Here is a 17,524-nt window from a genome sequence, read left to right as displayed (position 1 = left end):
TTTTGACTATTTTCTCACGCACGTGTTCACAAAGAGGTGAACCTCGCCCCATCTTTGCTTGTGAATGACTGAGCAATTCAGGGAAGCTCCTTTTCTACCCAATCATGGCAACCACCTGCTCCCAATTCGCCTGTTCACCTGTGGGATGTTCCAAACAGATGTTTGATGAGCATTCCTCAACTTTCTCAGTCTTTTTTGCCACCTGTCCCATCTTTTTTGGAACGTGTTGCAGCCAGAAAATTCTAAGTTAATGATTATTTGCTAAAAACAATCAAGTTGATCAATTTGAACATTAAATATCTTGTCGTTGTAGTGTATTCAATTAAATATAGGTTGAACATGATTTGCAAATCATTGTATTCTGTTTTGATATATGTTTAACACAACGTCCCAACTTCATTGGAATTGGGGTTGTATTATACTCACTATTTCTTCTCATTGGAGTGGGCAAATTGATGTTATAATATGAAACTCTTAAGTTATTGCTTTTCTAGTTTTGTTAACACTACCCTTGACCATTCTTGAGGCTTCACGTGTGAAAATTAATGGAAGCCCTCCGAAAAGTGAAGTAGCCTTCCATTACATTTGACTGCTTGGATGACAATGACGACTTAAATATGACCATGATTCATATTCCTCAGTCTAACTTTTTTGTATGACTGACTTACAACCCGCTTATGAAGGATTTTCTTAAACATGAGTTGTGAATTTCTAGATGACTGTAGGGCTGTTTTTGTTAATTAACTATTATTTATTGACATATTTTAACTATTAATTAATTGTTTTTTTGTTAATACATATACAGTAATATTATTTTGGATTAACTTTTAATGTTTTGATTATTTAGTGTTAACCTTTAGGTAGTTAGGATGTAATAATGTTTAGTAATTTTCCTTTTTTATGTGATTAATAATAGGGTGACAACTCGTAAGACCTGTACCTTTTCCTCTCTTTGCAAAGACTTTTCTTTCTTGTTTTGTAATAAAAAAAACCCACAAAGACAAGATTGGTTCCTTACTTATTTTGTTAGAAAAAGATTTGCCAAAACAATAATATTACAATACATATCTCAAACTTGTCACATCATGCGCGTTAATTTCGGAATCGATAATATTAGCGTGTGATCAAAACAAGTACATCCATATGTGCCTTGATGTGGGGTAAATTTTGTGATTTTAATTTCACAAAGGTTGGTTCTATGTTTTATATCCGTATTTGGGTGAACTGCTTTTATGAACAGCAGCACAGTACGCACCGGCGTAATGTTGGCAACTCTTTACTTGTCTGTGGTTTTAAGTAGCGTTCGAACGAATAAACCAAGAGGGACAAGATCTTGAGCGGCCGACGCTGTGACACGAAACAAGCGCTCCTCCTCGCCTTGTCTGCTTTTGTGTGTCATCCGCGGCGCGATGCAGTTTGGCTCAGCGGCGGCGGAACAACTGCCTCTGCAGCGGATGCCTCTGATTCGGCTGTCGACCCCGAAACCGAGATTTAGAACATATTCCATCTATGAGGAGCGAAAGGTAAACGGAACTATATGATGATGCTTGGCGGCGTCGCCGCGAGCCAACATGTGTACGATAAAAGAAATAAAAATAAGCAAACATTTTTAGCGGTAATGTTAACAAACGCGAGGAGCAGCTGGACGAGCGTCGGTTTAGCTAGCTATAGCGTGTTAGCCATAGCTTGTTGGACGGAAACAGATTCGTCATGGATTAACGAGATTAAATTGTTAACCACGCAGCGCATCACAATTCATTGTGTGTTATTGGTACACAATTGCTACCTTGTCGGAATCAAGCAACATACATATTCTAGCATTGTCGTAATTTTACTCAGCCATAACTCTTCCTTGTTAGAATGTCGAAAATGGTAACTCAGGTAAACGTGTGGTTGTGGGTTGGCCTGTCTTTAGTGCATTTTTTTCTCTTTCTTTTCGAGTTAGGCACACGTTTGGTTTATGAATTAACTAGCTAGACTCGAGTAAAGAGGATTAGGTTAATGGAATGAGATCGCTGACTGCGTCTGTTCATTAGGGACGTGAGGCATTAATATGTGCTCTCCCTGAAGTCTTTTGGGGGCGTCAGTGTTTTGGAAACCGATTGTGTAACGGTACATCTTGTTCGTGTTGTTATTTTCGTTGCTGTCCCTTGGAGGGGAGTCATCGGGTCATGTTGAGAGCCAAAGCAGCTGTGACGTTCACTTGAGGGTAAACAGTGTTGAATGTTGGACATGGATTTTGTCACTGTAAACTGTGATAAGACGCCAATGTCTTTTTTTTTTTTCTTCCCCCAATGTGAAAAATTCCCTCATTATTTCAGGTGACGCCGTGTATGGAATGACAACCTCACAGAGATACATTGAATCCAAACCATCTGGTAGGTTTGGAACTTTTTATAGTCTCCTGTATGTTGTTGATTGAGCTTGGTTGTCAAACATGTATACACCACGTACCACCCCAAAAAATACTCGGGTCTCCCAAGTACCACGATAATGATCAAGATTAAAATACATCTGCAGAATAGGGTGAAATGTTCATCAAAACGAGGCAGCTGTATATGTAACATTATTGTAAGCCACTGTAATATTGAACATGATCACTATGCTTGAACATAATCAAATAAAAAAAAGTACGTACTTAAATAAGGATGCAATTAAAATATATTATTATGCAAAAGTTAAATCATAATTGCACCTAAATACATAGCAACATGACAAAAATATATTGCAATGTGATTCCCAAAATTGCTGTTTCAAAATGCTGAGTCTGGCTGGAATGGCCACTCCAATCTGAGTACAAAGTACTAAGGATTTAGAAAATTGGATGATGGGTTTTAGAAAATTGAGATGTTTTTGTTGAAAAAATAATAATAATTGAGGAACGTTTTTGTGTGATACCACCTGTAGAAAATCTGGTCAAAAACAGCTTCAAATGAGAGAATAATATTACGTATTTCTCAATTTATCTCCTTGGCTCTTTCATTTGCTATTTAGGGAACTCCTTCTTCGATTGGCTCAGTTTCATTTGAAAATACCCACCACTAAGCTGGTATGGGCCCGAAGTTCCGTGGGTTCTCCAAGTCGACGAGACAAAATTACCTTGGTTTCAAACAGTGTCACTTGCCCGAAAAACCCGACTTAAATAACACAAAAAATATCCATAAAGATGGCCACTTTCCTTAAATAAATGTCTAAAAATAAACAGTTCAAAAGATTGAATGCAGATGTATTTTACTTAAAAGTTGAATACAACTGAACTGTACTTAACAAATGCACTGTCAAGTCATTAACATGCGCAATTTGTACATTTAATTCAGTGATTCTTTCACGTACCACTAGGGGGTATCACGTGACACTTTGAGAACTACTGTTCTAATGTCTTGGTCCTGTTTCATAAATATGCATACAGCCCGGTTTGCTGACATGGAGTGGCAAACGCCGGACATGTCAGAAAAGTTCCAGAGTCGCCTTGGCCGCCGGCCTGGAACGTCGGACAGTGGGGACACGGGTCTTGGCACGTCAGCGTCTGACAGCACAGAAGGTAACTTTTGCTTATATTTTCCTCTGTGGATGTGTATTTTGCAAAAGAGGCCTTATTCCACTGTTAGGTCAGACCACTTCCTGTAGTTACCTTCACTTCCGCTATCTGCAGTCACAACTGTGAAGACCGCAGCAAGTAAGCAACGGAAGGTGAAAGTAGAGTATTAATGTGTTATGCTTTAGGATCATAGGGTCGCGGTACAAGCATATTACTAATATCTTGTTAGGGCTGGATTTAAACTACATGATTCAAGTGACACAATTCCAATGTTCCCTTTTTTTTACTCCCACATGGCACAGTTTGAATATGGGTCATAGCAGCTTAACAGAAAAAAACCCCACTGCATTAGAAGTCTTCAGATAAAAATCAGGCCTCTTTCAAATGCGGATAAAAACAGAGACAGACGCCTTTCAATGTCAGTCCAGGTCAACTAAACAGTGTGTAATGTTTTATATAATGTTTGTTTACGTTTGTGTTCTTGCTAACCAATGTCACGTCTGTTTGTATGTGGCGTGTGTGTGTGTGTATGGCAGTCTGGTGCAGAAGTCTCTTGAAAATGCACATTAACAGATAGAAAATGGGCACTAAATCAGAATTGGGCACTTTGACCTGCAACGTGAATCAAAGTTCAGTCCAGCTCTTAAAACCGATCGAATCAAATAGGACTAAAGCTTTTCAGGCTGAGGAAAATGGACAAGAGCAGGAAAACACAAAGAGGTTGGAAGATGCTAGAAACTAGCAGACCAGCTTGCTAACCAGGCTGAATACGTACACATAGCAATTACTTTTTTATCTTAAAAACACAAAAAGTTAGGGATATTCGGCTTTCGGGTGAAAGTTCAGGATCAATATAAAATGAACTATGACCATTACAGATTAACTTAATTTAACCTTCTCCAAACATTTTAATGCCCATGTCCAACTGCTCAATGTTTCGGTCCTTCTTGCACAACTTGCTGTTCTCTAACAAGAAGCTGAATGGTGAAATTCCCATTTTTTTTCTTTTTTTTAAAAAACTTTACAAGGATCTCCACTTCTCTGCCTTTCTGTGACTCTTCCGGTATCTCTGTATATCTGTTGAAACCTGCTGATGACCTGATGATATTTTTCCAGAAGTTTAGAGGTCAAATTTAGTTCTCCAGTAAAGGTTATAGTCCATTTTAGGGTCATCCTGAGAGACCTCGCTGTAGTGTGTTGAAGCTAGTTTTAATTGATGATTCAAAATACTGAATGTTCTCAATTCCAACGTTAACTTTGGATACACCTCTTCAGCTCAGGCTTCATAAAATGTCAACATTCTCAGCATGAGTGAAGCTTGTTTAAAGCAAATGGTGGCGTAGCGCCTCATTAAACGTGTCAATGTAATTTAAGTGATGTGTCTGCACAGGTTTGCCTGAGCTTTGGACGTTGTTGTCAGATGTCTGGGGGTTGTTTAGTTAGTTTTGTTACAATAGTTGAACACTATAGTAGTGTTGGCTCAGCCTGTATGCCACTTAAACGGACAGCAAAGATTAGCAACGTGACAATTAAGCCCAAATTTAACTTCAGTAAAGACCTGTTGCAAATAAAACGGTGTGTATCATGATTAGAATGACAACAATCTTTCTTCAAAAGCTTTTTTATTTTTTATTTTAAATTATTGTTTTTATTGTAGGTGCCTTAAGTTTAGGGAAATAGTATGTTTTACACTGAAACCTAAGTAATTATATTACATAATTCACAAAGGCAGGAATGTGTGCTGAGCAAACATCTCACAGAGTAGTTTAGACTTGTTCTAGTCAGTCACGAATCAGGAACCCTAGAGGCCTATTTTACACTGGTAGTTTAATGGTGAAAACTTGTGCCCTTTTATTTTCCACTCTTTTATTGTTATACCTTTTATAGTGCTTGCATATATTTTGTAGTTTATGGAAGCTGCGGTTTAAACAAGACAACCCATTTGAGCTTTGAATGTCGATGTGCGCATGTGATGTATTATTGGGAGTGGGAGGAGGAAAGGTGCTTAAATAAGCGTCACCCACAGATCACTCTGTAACTTGAGCGGTGCGCTATAAATACCCCTAACCTTTCCTGTGTTTGCCTGGTTAGATGTGTTTTGCTCAGTGTTGGGCACAGGCTGCCTGAGGACAATACTCTTTTGGGCACAAGGCCTGCCCGCTGCGTCGCTGTCAGCTTGGGTTCTTCGCGTGATTCACTGTTGCTGAGAAATGCAAGCCTCAGACGTCTTTTTGGATTTAAAGTGTCCTGCCGCTCAGCTCGGCTCTGCGATACAATGCAACTAATGTCCTTGTTGCCTTGTAATGACCTGCTGTTTTTGAGACTTGAACAGGTCTCTGAGGTTTGTAGAGCTACTATCTAGCAATATTTTATTTTGCATAATGTGCAGATCTGGGTGAAGGCATTTTTGGGTAATGGTTTATGGTGTAAATTGGGTGTGTACATGAGTAATCAGAGGGTGTACCTTGGTTCTTGCGTAACTGTGATGGCCTTGCACATGAAACTGAATACAAGCTTGATCAAACCATATACAGTGGTGTTTGTGTTGCTTTGTATGTCATTTGAAGATGGTTGATTATTCAACAACAAAGTAGGCCACCCACAGACACTGACTGCGTCGTCTACTAAAATAGTGCAAATAGCCCGTAGTGCTCTCAGTATTCTGCACTGATCCTTTTCTGTACATCAGTATATGGAACAGTCAGATAATGTGTTGCTAATTTTACCCGTTTTTAATTGGGTTGCAGATTTCTGCAGTTCCAGGAGCAGTCCCTCTTTCCAGCCCATTCGAAGTCAGATCCAGATACCCACGGCACATGTCATGCCATCCACGGCCGGAGCCCTGGCCTCTAAGCCCCAGGCAAACGTCCAGGAAGAGTCCAGATCTTCTTCCACCTCCAGAACATCCAGTGGCTCCACCTCCAAATCTTCCTGTCTCTCCAAATCAGCATCCTCGCCCAACCTGGATGCCCAGACCGCTATGGGAAGCGAGCACTCTGGGCCAAAGTCAGACTGCCTGAGCCGGTATCGAAGCCTTCTTAATGGGCTGGACCACTCGCTTTTCCCCACAGATCACACACGGATGGATGAGGGCCAGAGGTTTGACACGCCTGCCGTGGAACCGACCATGAACCAGTCGGCCTTCTTGGGGAGCTTATGTCCTGATGTCAGACTCCGATTACAGACTACAGGGATTAGAGAGAACTCTGACTGTGCCTCTGAGGCTTACAGAGGAGGCGTGGAGCACAACTATAAAGTTCTTCCAGAGGCCAGGCCTGGAGTTTCCATCCCCGGAGTTTCCATCCCCAACGACCCCTCTAATCCCAGGTCCAGCCAGCCTGCTGGCGTTTATGCAAGCCCTCTTAGCCTACAGACACAGGCTCTGTTGAGGGAACATACGGGAACCAAAGCGTACGATCCATTACGCCAGGACCGGTGTGGTGAAATATTGGGCTGGCAGCAGCAGCAACAACATAAGCAACAGATGGACAGCATACGCATGCAAGTAGAACAAATGCAGGTATGTTTTTATTCTAGATTGGCCCACTTAATAATACAAGGCTTCATACCTGTCAAAACAAATGTTGTTGTGGTTTCCATGAAATGACAGAGTGATAAAGGGTCATCACAATTGTCCAGTGGAACACCCTTGTTTTTGGAACATGAAATGGGGACAGACACCGAGCTCGTCATTGGAAAAATAATGTTGAGCTAGAGTACACAAAGCCTGGAGGCATACAGACTTATTGGCCTATATAAAAGCAGGATATGGGATAAGTAAAATGCAGTGGAATTAGTCTGCCAATTGATTGAGACACGTATTTAACTTAATAATAAATCCCTTCTTAGAATGATTTTCCCCCCATGATTTTATTGTTAGGGAAAGCCTTGGGAAAAGCGTGGCACATATTGCACATCGATTTTGAGAATTCACTCTGTTTTCGTAGTGTTGTAGCCTCAAAGTGAGTTGTTTTGTAAATCTTCAGATTTTTTATCTCCAGTGTGTATTTACAGTTAAACCCAAAATCATTCTGATCAACTGATAGTAATTAAAACAAAAATCTGTTGAATTCATCTTCCGGTTGGAAAAGATGATATTATAATAATAATCATAATATTAAGTGTTGTATTTAAGTATCATATTTAGTATAATCAATTGCCATTTCGGCATTGCAAATGACAATCTGTTCTCAGTTAAATGATGTGTCAATCTGATTGTCCCGTTTATGTCTCTCTTTCCCAGTTGAGTGCTGGTGTGGGCCAGTACCCGTCTTTGTACCCCACAGCCATGCACCCGGAGTCTGGCAAGTGGGACGCTCTGGTGAAAGCCAGTGAAGGTCTGCTAAAGGAGAAGGAGCTTATAATAGAGCGGCAAGTGTTTCCACTCGTTTTACTACCCTCCTTTGCCTTATAGCTTTAAGAATCCTGGAACGTAGCAATTTATCCTCTTTATTTCTGATCTGAATCAAAACTTAAAACGTGTGGGTGTGGGACAGTAGTTTAAGCACTATTGTATGTCTCCCAGATTGTAGTTGAATGTGTTATTAATGATTGGATAACGTTGTTTGTGCAGACAAAAGCAGCATATGACTCAGTTGGAGCAGCGTCTGAGGGAAAGTGAGCTGCAGGTCCACGGAGCATTCCTGGGCAGAGGCGCTCCCTTCGGGGATATATGTTTGTTACGGCTACAGGTTAGTAAGTCACTAGGGGTGCGCGGTACATGCGATAATCAGTATGAATTTGGCCTGTGGTATAGAGTTTGACTCCACCGACCAATCATGGTGGCAAATAAGCTACACCTGACAATTATAGTTATCACTAAAGGAGGACTACGAGCTAAGTGCAATACACACAGCAAGAAAACACAACCGCTAACTTAGCGTAAAATGTAGCATCGCGAGACACTAGCGTGGTTTAGTGCCACAGTAAATTTTAAACCAAGTCTGGCTCGAACCGCGTTACAGCCAAGTGGTAACCCACTATGAACGGCAAATTAGCATGTAAATTACGTGTCTACAGAGAAAATAATATAACTGCTACACAGTAAGCACACGCGGCAGGTCTGAAAACTCAAAATCAATCAGTATGTGTCCGCATAAATCAGCCACGAGGAGCGTATGAGGTCAAACGTATATTAATATACAGTATATTAAATATGTATATCAGCAATGTTATTTGTTACTTTGCATCATAGAATGTTTTGTTTTAATTGTTGTCTTATATCTAATCAATTTAGTTTTGCCAAAGGACTATTTAATCCATTCAGAAATACTTTCATTACAATTTTTACACTTTAAATTCATAAAGCAATACTGTATATACTGTTACTGTGAAGGAATGCCGTTTATACCATGATATGAGTTTTAGACCATATCGCCGAACCCTGTAACTAGAACACCAGCCCTATAACAAAACCACACTGCAAGCCCTGCGTTGCCATCCCTGTTATCACATGCTGTGCTTCCGTGAGGACCTCACGATGACTCACATGAAAATATTGCAGGAAGCTCAGAGGGAGAATGCGTTCCTGAGGGCACAATTTGCTGAGCGCACAGACTGTGCCGCCCTGGAGAAGGCAGAGGCCGAGCGGAGGCTGGGCGGAGTGGAGGCCGAGACACGCCGACTGACTGACAGCCTGAAGGAGACATGCGAGAGGCATACAGAGGAGATGAAGAAACAGGAAGAGAGGGTTGGTGTTTACCCTCCTTCCTTAATGTCTGTTTTGCAAGCTTGTAAACCACAAAAAGTTATGAAAAGAGAACATCCATCAGTACATACTACAGTAAATCACCACAGATGCTTCATTCGAAAACAGCAACTACACCGCTGCAATTTGTTTCAAGTGTGTATAATTCTCACATTTTGTCAATAAGTCTCAGTACACTTGTCACTTGACATAATTGAGGAAGTTGATTGAAAGGTGATGCCGACATTTTACAAACAAGAGCATTTCTAGCAACAATGGCTCTCCTTGTACTTTTCGGCTTACTTCTTACTTTTACACTTATTTTTCTCGCCTGTTTGTGTAGATTAAGTGTCGAGACAAGCATATCAGCAACCTGAAGAAAAAGTGTCAAAAGGAGTCTGAGCTGAAACGAAAGAATCAGGAGCGCATTGAGACTCTGGAACGCTATCTGGCTGACCTGCCTACCTTAGAGGACTACCAGACCCAGAACAAAGAGGTGAGCGCAGTTGAGGGTTTAGCTGAAAGCAACATGAATTTATCCCCACCTTTGTTAAATAAGAAATGTGTTTCTGCCGTAGCTTCAAGAGGCCGAGCAGCAGGCAGCTCGGCTTCAAGATAAGGTAAAAGAGCTGGAAGCCTCTTTAGAGGCGACACGCTCGCAACTTCAAGAAAAGGACGCACAGCTGGAAGAGCAGAAGCGAAGGGAGAGAGACCTGCTGACCACCATTACTGAGTATGAATGCAAGCACACATACAGTACATACAGTACGGTACATACTGTATGTATTCTGTGTGTATTCTGCTCTTTACCCTAAATGTCCAAGGAAAGAAACAATACTTTTATGCATCTCCCTTAGTATGCAGCAGCGGGTGCAACAGGGCCTTGAAGATGGAGCCCGACTGCCCTCTCTGGACATTGAGAAGCTCAGAGGCGAGAACAATACTTTAAGAGAAGAGCAGCAAAAACTTAAGAAGGTCTGCTGTGTTTTCATCTACAGTCCAGAAATTAACTTGCAATTACAAGGACTGATTTTTTTTAACCAATATTTACCATATAAGATATATGACTTAAACATCAACAGCTCTCTATTTTCTTGGCAGGTTATTGAGAAGCAACATAGGATGATGGAGCAACTTGGTTCTCAGATCCAGGTAATTGACTACTTGTTTTCCTTCCAAATGATTTTCTTAGTTACCATTGTCTTTTAACCTTTATTTTTGTTTCCCTCTGCAGGCCTTGGAGGTGCAGATATCTCAGGAAGAGAACACTTCCCGAGCTCTTAGAGCAGATATATTGGCCAAAGAGCAGAACATGTCTGAGCTCCACATAGCCATGAAAGAGGTTCGATAGTTGCTTTGCGAATAATCTTTTGGAAAACCTATTCAGTGGTAGGCTAAAGCTCATCCTGACCACTTTCTTTCAGATCGCTTCCCAAAACCAGGACCTGATGGAGCAGAACCTGACCCTGGAGGAGCAGATGAGCACGAATGAGGCCTCCTCGACTCTGCAGCCAGCTGGTGCTCACCTGACACAGAGGCTCCTCAAGGAGCTCGCTTCCTGCCTCAGCGACTTACGCTCCCTGTGCAGCATTTTGACGCAAAGGGCTCAGGGACAAGACCCCAACCTCTCCGTGCTGCTAGGACTCACGTGTAAGCTTGAATATTAGGACTTTCTTGCTTATGTGGGTGATTAGAAGTACAGTATTTATATAATGTGTCCTGTTTTTCTTTAAAGCAACCATACCAATGGCGGAGAACGATGAGGACTGGATAAGTCCAGAGGTGCTACACAAAAAGCTGGTCGAAGCACAACAGCTCCGTCGTGATGTGGAGGAGTTACGTAACGTAATACGGGACCGCTACGCACAAGACATGGGTGATAACTGCATCACCCAATAGCTTTGACCCGTTTCACCTCAGGGGCATCTACATCGGGCTTGACTTTCTAGCCTAGTTACTGAATGTCTGGATGCGGAGTGGGTTTTTAATTTTCTTGGAATGGAAAGCCTAAAGGATTTGGCTTCTTTTGACTGACTCTATGTCACTTTTAGAGCCTGTTTGTAGCACAGTCTTCCCATCCTACTGTTCAGTTCAGCCATTTCAGTCCAAGGGCTAACGGAAAATAACTTACCTCTAATACTTGATCCTTGAATATTTTTATTATTATTTTAATGTGATATACTATCATTTACCAAACAGTCTTAACCTTTTTTCACTCTATAGAATAGATAATGCGTGTGTAAAAGTCCCTAAAATCTAATTTATTTAACTCTAGATTTCCCTCTTTAGGGGAAAATTCCAAAAAGCGGTTGACAATCAACTGAAAATATGTTTTGTCCTAGAGATGTTGCCATCATGCCATTATTTAAAATGGTGACAAGTGAAACATCTGCTATGTTGTGAGGTAGAAGACTTTGTACCAAACCAGCACTCTACACCAATGGGCCTTCGTCTGTTCAAACTACCAAAGAAAGCTGGTCGAGGCAGTCGTGCAACATCAGAATGTTTGCGTCTCCCCCCCCCCCCCCCCCCCCCCCCTCTAATCCCTCTCCAACTCCTCCGTCCACCTCTGCTGTAGACCTGGCTCTCGCTGAACACCGTCAGGTGCCTTTCTTTCGCATGTGTGGTTACGATTGCCATTCATTTTAGACCAATCGGAGGCTGCTCACAGCTCGCTCTTCCAGTATGACATGTCTCCCCCGAGCATCAGCCACTAGGATAATGGTACGATAATTTCCATACATTCCCTGACTCTGAATGTAACATGATGTAGGATGTTAGCGCTCTCTGCTAGACGTGTGGCGTTATTATTAGTCCATGTATATCTGTTCCCATGTACATTTTAAGGTTGATAATGGCTGACTCGTTAGATAAATATAGGAGTGAGAAACAGTATTAACCTTCAGTATTAATTTATTCTTGTCTGGACTGAGTGTGAAAATGTTGCGGGCCTCCTAATATGTTGCTGTATTGATTCGCTTGACATTAACCACGTGTAAAGGTTCCATGAAGTGTTTTGTTTTGTTTCCACATTGTGATCTGACATGTTATAAGTTTGATTGGATGTTAGTTCAGATATGTTAGAAGGGACATCTTTTAATCCTACGTGATGCGCATGGGGCTGGCTGGATCACCCCAAAGTTAATTTACAGGATGGAATGGATTTCTACAAGTTTTCCCTGTCATGAAACAAAAAGCCATTTTAAGAAGACCACATAGGGAATGAAAAGGGACTTTTCAGACACAAATATGCAATAATTGTCCAGGACACAAGCCGTTTCATGGGACCTTTTAACCTAAACATGCACAAAATTGAGCTTTGGAAAGTCGGGCTCTGCATGCCTTAACATCTCAAGTTTTTCAAAAGGGAAAATTGTTTATATGGTCATACGTTTTGTCCTTTGTAATGCCCTATTTTAGAAATAAAGATGTTCAATTTTGGTCAGTTTGATTTTGTTGCATTGTCCTTTTATAAAAAAAATAAAATAAATTGGAATACGTAGTACATACAAAATATATATATTTAAAGCATGAAAAGTGTCAATCGTCTTCCCTCTTACACATCACAGTGACACGTCAGAGTAATGATAGCTGCATTTATGTATGTACAGTTCAAGTACAAGAGTTTTGGGAGCAAGAACGAATTTGTGGAATGTGGACGTCATGAAAACTGGACCTTCACAAAATAACGTCATAGCACATTTGCGCAATTGTCTTAAACAAGGTCATGCATATCACTTGAAATGGAACGTAATTTATTAGTGACGTTTAAAAAAAAAATCGAGAAATAGTGGAGCGTGCACAGAAGCATTTCCGGTTACTGGCGCACGCGCTCGTGTGTTGCCAATGGCAACAGACTACAAACGTTAAAAACAAGCTCCAGTCATGAGTTCGCCTTTGTCGTTACTAAAGAAAACGAGGCGCACTCCGCTTCAGTGTGAAGAAAGTACCAGACGGTAAGCAGTAATAAGAGAACTCGACCTGAGTAAAAGATTTATAACACGTTCAGGAGACTTCCGGTAAAAGATGTCACGTGACCCATAGATTTTACTACACTGCGAACAAGAGTGACATTCAAAGTTGTTACACTTTAGTATTTAGTTTTACTCATGATTTTCGTATTTAATAAATGTTTTGCGATAAATTTGGGTCAAAATGTGGGCTATATTCATACAAAGTGTTTCCGTCCTACAGGGGCCAAAGGGAGAATCTGTCAACAGGTAATCTGCAGATCACATTCAACACACTAATACAAACTATATCATATCTAGCTTGGCCCTTTCCCCCATTTGAATTAGAATTTCAGGTCTTGAATGACCAAAATCCTCCTGTGTCCTAGTGATGTTGACTTTGTAAAGTTTAAAGCATCTAAGAAAGGTAAAGGCACATATATAATCTTATGAGGTTCAGCATAAGAACTGTATTTGAAACACCGTTAATTATTATGCAGCGAAGTTCTACGCCATTGCAAATTACAATCCCAATAATGACAATTTTCAAATTTTTGCTTCTCAGAGTGTCCATCAAAATTGTTTTGTAAAGACAGAATTTTTAAAGCAGTTTTTATATAAGCCTGTGCAAGTGTACAAGTTGTGTGGGATAGGCTTCAGCTCACCCGTGACCCTAATGAGAATAATGTGCTCATGAAAAATGAATGGATCATGGACATTTATTTTGATTCTTGCATAGTATTTTTATTTTTTTTTAAAATTATTTTTTCATGAATAGAAAGGCCCTCAGAGGACTTCCTGGCCGGAAAAAGGTTCCCCACCCCAGTGTTAAGCTGTGAAAAGTCAGGCGCTGCGCCAGGTGACGTTGAGCTGATGTCTTCCATGGCGCAGCGGCTGACCTTGCTTGAGAGGATGGTCACAAGCCAAAAAGAGGAGATAGCACGCAAGGTGAGCACTCTCATTTCTTCGGCTGAAAGACAGTTACCCTCGCTTACAATACAATGTCTTTCTTCTTTTGGAAGGACAATGTTATTTCACTTTTGAGGGAGAAACTGAAAGCTAAGGAAGACTCAGGTAATCACCCAGAAATTTCGGAAATAATACTCGCGCAATCCTTGAATTTGTGGCTAATGTGTGATTATAGAGAGTGGCCATGTGGAGAGTTGCAGTCATCTTGAAGGAAGGTGCAAACAGCTGCAACACCAAGTGGATGACATGGAGGTACGTTTTAACAAAATCTTTCCTCGTGACTCATTTAGTAATTTGTCAGTTACTGTCTGCAGAGCTTCCTGAATGACTATGGTTTGATCTGGGTGGGAGACAAGAAGCTCAGTAATGCGCCACAGCAAACAAGCATGTCAATCACAGTTACAACCTATCTACTTCCTAACTAAAAGGGCTGCTAACATGCGAGGTATACGTCTTCGCAGGCACTTCTGTTGTGCGGGATTTCCGCATGGACTTTGACCTCGTGGTACAGATGATCAAGGAGCTGAACGTCCTCGCAGGGGAACCCTTTGTACGGTCCACACCCACGGGGGCGCAGTTGGCACGAAACGATCCCGTGCAACTGAAGCTCTACAGCAATGGCATTGTCATGTTCAACGGACCTTTCCGCTCCTACCAGGAAAACAGTACCCAGGTCAGCTTGTTCAAACAAGATAGTGCTATCATACTTGAGCTTGGTCTCGAACAGTATTTCCCAACATTTTCTCCAAGCCACATATTTGACAAATCTTCTTACTCAGTGTGAAATCTGGGCCTGATTAATTTAACACAAAGCAAGCCATGACTTACTCTGTTCTTATGTATAGTATGAACAGGTGGATACACAGGTTAATTGCACCCACTGCCATTTAGTAATTGTTCTTCCTGTCAATATATGTCATTGGCATAGATAGATGAACATAGATACATTATATGTAGTAAATTAATAATATTCAGACCAATTAAGTGACACTGCTGCCGCACAGTGGTTGGTAATCACTGCTCTAGAGCAGGTTAACCAATTGTTTTCAGCTCGAGACCCAAATTAGAAATAGTTTGTTCCTCCTTGGGACATTATAAAAACAAGACACAGAAAGCCCTCTGTCAAGAAATTGTGAGCCTGATTGACTAATAAAATAGTTTGGAGAATTTGACTTATTCTACTTTCGTGACCCAATAAAAAGGGACTTACCACATGCCGTAGTTTGGGAGACCCTGATCTAGAGACGTGATAGTGATTTCCTATTGATGACTTGAAATTACTTTTGTTGTCAGGCTTTTATTAATTCATACTTTGTTGTGATCTTGGATTTACGGAGAGAGGTTGTTAAATTCACGTCATGTACAGCACATCACACTTCATTATTTGCAAAGACATACCTTATACTATTAGTAAATTCTTCATTTTGTATTTTTACCACATTTATTAGTTGTTGTTTTTTTTTTGCTACAACACTACAGTGTTTTCAGATAGATTCCTTTTGAAATTTACTGAAGTAAGTAATCTTGAGTGTTTTCACCACCTTTCAGCTGTCAAAACCTGCCTTTTTCCGTACATGATAATTGAATTGAACTGATTGTACATTGTGAACAAAACAAGCTCCAAATTCCTTTCATACTCTTTTGCATTGATTGTGGCTTCACCCGGCCCAGCTAATCACTTTCCATCCATCCATCCATTTTCTGAGCCGCTTCTCCTCACTAGGGTCGCGGGCGTGCTGGAGCCTATCCCAGCTGTCATCGGGCAGGAGGCGGGGTACACCCTGAACTGGTTGCCAGCCAATCGCAGGGCACATAGGAACAAACAACCATTCGCACTCACAGTCATGCCTACGGGCAATTTAGAGTCTCCAATTCATGCATGTTTTTGGGATGTGGGAGGAAACCGGAGTGCCCGGAGAAAACCCACGCAGGCACGGGGAGAACATGCAAACTCCACACAGGCGGGGCCGGGGATTGAACCCGGGTCCTCAGAACTGTGAGGTTGACGCTCTAACCAGTCGGCCACCGTGCCGCGCTAATCACTTTACATTCCGAAAAACAAAAACACTTTGATATTTGGATGTTTGCTTTTCCTTGCAGCAATGCATGCAGGATCTGATGGAGGGTTATTTCCCATCTGAGCTTCAAGGCAGATTTCCAGATGGTGTACCTTTTGAGGTGCGTAACCGTCCGTCTGCATCTCTCTGTGTTAAATTACATAAATGCAAAACTCTTCTCCATTTTCTCTCAAGGTCCATGACAGACGAGAAGAGGAATTTGTCCTCAGAGCACCATGTGATAAATTTCCTGGTAAGGGACAGGCTGTGCGAGAGAAAAAAGAGGAATGTTCAATCAAAGTCAGCTTGCAATTTCCTGGTTGGTCCTGTACTCATCTAACATCCCATGGTTTGAAATCCTTTAATAACCAATTAGGTATCCGTTTGGTTCACAGGTAAGAGATTAAGAACAAACCAGTTCCTGAACAGGCTGCCAAAGGTTATGGTGAAGGCGGGTCGAGTGATTGACATCAGGGACTCCGTATGGACAACCTTGCATGTTTGAACAGCCACATTCCAAGAGTTGGGCCCGTCCGTGCACAGGTCCTACCTGTAACTGTCCTGCTCATTTCCCCCTCCCCCCCCTAGGTCTCACCTGACACATACAACAGCTGCTCAGCGATCATTGTCAATACGCCAGCACTGCAAGCAATGGAGGACAGGTATTTATGAGGTTATCATATATTGGTACTTCTTTCGACAAACCTACAATCTAAAGTGTACAAAAGCTCTGTAAACAAATATAGCTGGAATGAGCACAGCTTTCCGTCACGGTAAAACAAAAGCTCTTCGAGCAATATTACAATACTCACAGGCATACGTATACTCCTTATCGTCTGCGTAAAACGACTAATATTAAAGCGACTTACTGAGGGGTTGGGACCGCCTCCATGCATAGCTGTATGTCTGCATTATAGTGCCCCCGTGTGGCCAAGGCGCTCACACCAGAAGGAGCAGCACAATGTCCACTGAACTGAAGCAAAAAATGTGTGAAAAGCTGATTAATTCTTCATGTTCTATTTAATTAGTTTTTTTTTTTTTTTTTACAATATCATACAGTGCTCTTTTATTTTTTAAAACTTTACAAAATTGTTTGGCTTTTTTGGGGTTGGGGTCTGTAACAGATTAATGGCATTTCCATTCATTTCAATGGACAAAGAGGATCTGACATATGAGTGTTTTCATTTACGAGCGTGGTCACAGAATTAATTAAACTTGTATCTCAAGGCACCACTATTTTTAGCTACCGGCTGTAGTATGCAGACTGAGACAAATTGTCGCATATATTCATATACCTCATATTTAAATGCCTTGTCTGCATTCA

General features: G+C 41.2%; 2 protein-coding genes across 4 annotated transcripts; both read left to right on the top strand.

Annotated features, from left to right (window-relative positions):
* Nucleotides 1-1,327: 1,327 nt before the first annotated feature.
* Nucleotides 1,328-12,665, top strand: cep85 (centrosomal protein 85). 3 transcript variants are annotated; one of them, XM_061776481.1, is made up of 15 exons: nucleotides 1,328-1,523; nucleotides 2,157-2,209; nucleotides 2,322-2,378; nucleotides 3,410-3,541; nucleotides 6,286-7,058; nucleotides 7,782-7,909; nucleotides 8,112-8,229; nucleotides 9,042-9,227; nucleotides 9,568-9,720; nucleotides 9,803-9,957; nucleotides 10,082-10,199; nucleotides 10,326-10,376; nucleotides 10,459-10,566; nucleotides 10,649-10,874; nucleotides 10,960-12,665. In XM_061776481.1, exons 3-15 carry the CDS (start codon nucleotides 2,339-2,341, stop codon nucleotides 11,121-11,123), a joined length of 2,352 nt encoding a protein of 783 aa, XP_061632465.1. In that variant the 5' UTR covers nucleotides 1,328-1,523; nucleotides 2,157-2,209; nucleotides 2,322-2,338; the 3' UTR covers nucleotides 11,124-12,665. The 3 variants fall into 3 exon arrangements, with proteins under 3 accessions (XP_061632465.1, XP_061632464.1, XP_061632466.1); XM_061776480.1 differs by lacking the exon at nucleotides 2,157-2,209; XM_061776482.1 differs by lacking the exons at nucleotides 1,328-1,523; nucleotides 2,157-2,209; nucleotides 2,322-2,378; nucleotides 3,410-3,541 and adding an exon at nucleotides 5,613-5,879.
* Nucleotides 12,666-12,862: 197 nt separating this feature from the next.
* Nucleotides 12,863-16,782, top strand: ubxn11 (UBX domain protein 11). The gene is made up of 10 exons (XM_061776493.1): nucleotides 12,863-13,180; nucleotides 13,419-13,444; nucleotides 13,953-14,122; nucleotides 14,197-14,248; nucleotides 14,319-14,395; nucleotides 14,458-14,527; nucleotides 14,605-14,816; nucleotides 16,244-16,321; nucleotides 16,396-16,519; nucleotides 16,596-16,782. Exons 1-10 carry the CDS (start codon nucleotides 13,110-13,112, stop codon nucleotides 16,703-16,705), a joined length of 990 nt encoding a protein of 329 aa, XP_061632477.1. The 5' UTR covers nucleotides 12,863-13,109; the 3' UTR covers nucleotides 16,706-16,782.
* Nucleotides 16,783-17,524: the final 742 nt, after the last annotated feature.

Source organism: Phyllopteryx taeniolatus, chromosome 6 (genome assembly GCF_024500385.1).
Source record: "Phyllopteryx taeniolatus isolate TA_2022b chromosome 6, UOR_Ptae_1.2, whole genome shotgun sequence".
Lineage (NCBI taxonomy): Eukaryota > Metazoa > Chordata > Actinopteri > Syngnathiformes > Syngnathidae > Phyllopteryx > Phyllopteryx taeniolatus.
The sequence above is the reverse complement of the archived record's forward strand: the minus strand, read 5'-3'. Positions and strand labels throughout refer to the sequence as shown.

What these genes read in the sequence shown, in the direction of transcription:
- ubxn11 (XM_061776493.1), top strand. Translation starts at nt 13,110, where the DNA reads ATGAGTTCGCCTTTGTCGTTACTAAAGAAAACGAGGCGCACTCCGCTT. An exon ending in AAGGGAGAATCTGTCAACAG is followed by an intron (nt 13,445 to 13,952) that starts GTAATCTGCAGA and finishes TTTCATGAATAG; the next exon opens with AAAGGCCCTCAGAGGACTTC. An exon ending in ACCAAGTGGATGACATGGAG is followed by an intron (nt 14,396 to 14,457) that starts GTACGTTTTAAC and finishes TACTGTCTGCAG; the next exon opens with AGCTTCCTGAATGACTATGG.
- cep85 (XM_061776480.1), top strand. Translation starts at nt 2,339, where the DNA reads ATGACAACCTCACAGAGATACATTGAATCCAAACCATCTG. An exon ending in CATTGAATCCAAACCATCTG is followed by an intron (nt 2,379 to 3,409) that starts GTAGGTTTGGAA and finishes ATATGCATACAG; the next exon opens with CCCGGTTTGCTGACATGGAG. An exon ending in AGCAGCAAAAACTTAAGAAG is followed by an intron (nt 10,200 to 10,325) that starts GTCTGCTGTGTT and finishes TTTTCTTGGCAG; the next exon opens with GTTATTGAGAAGCAACATAG.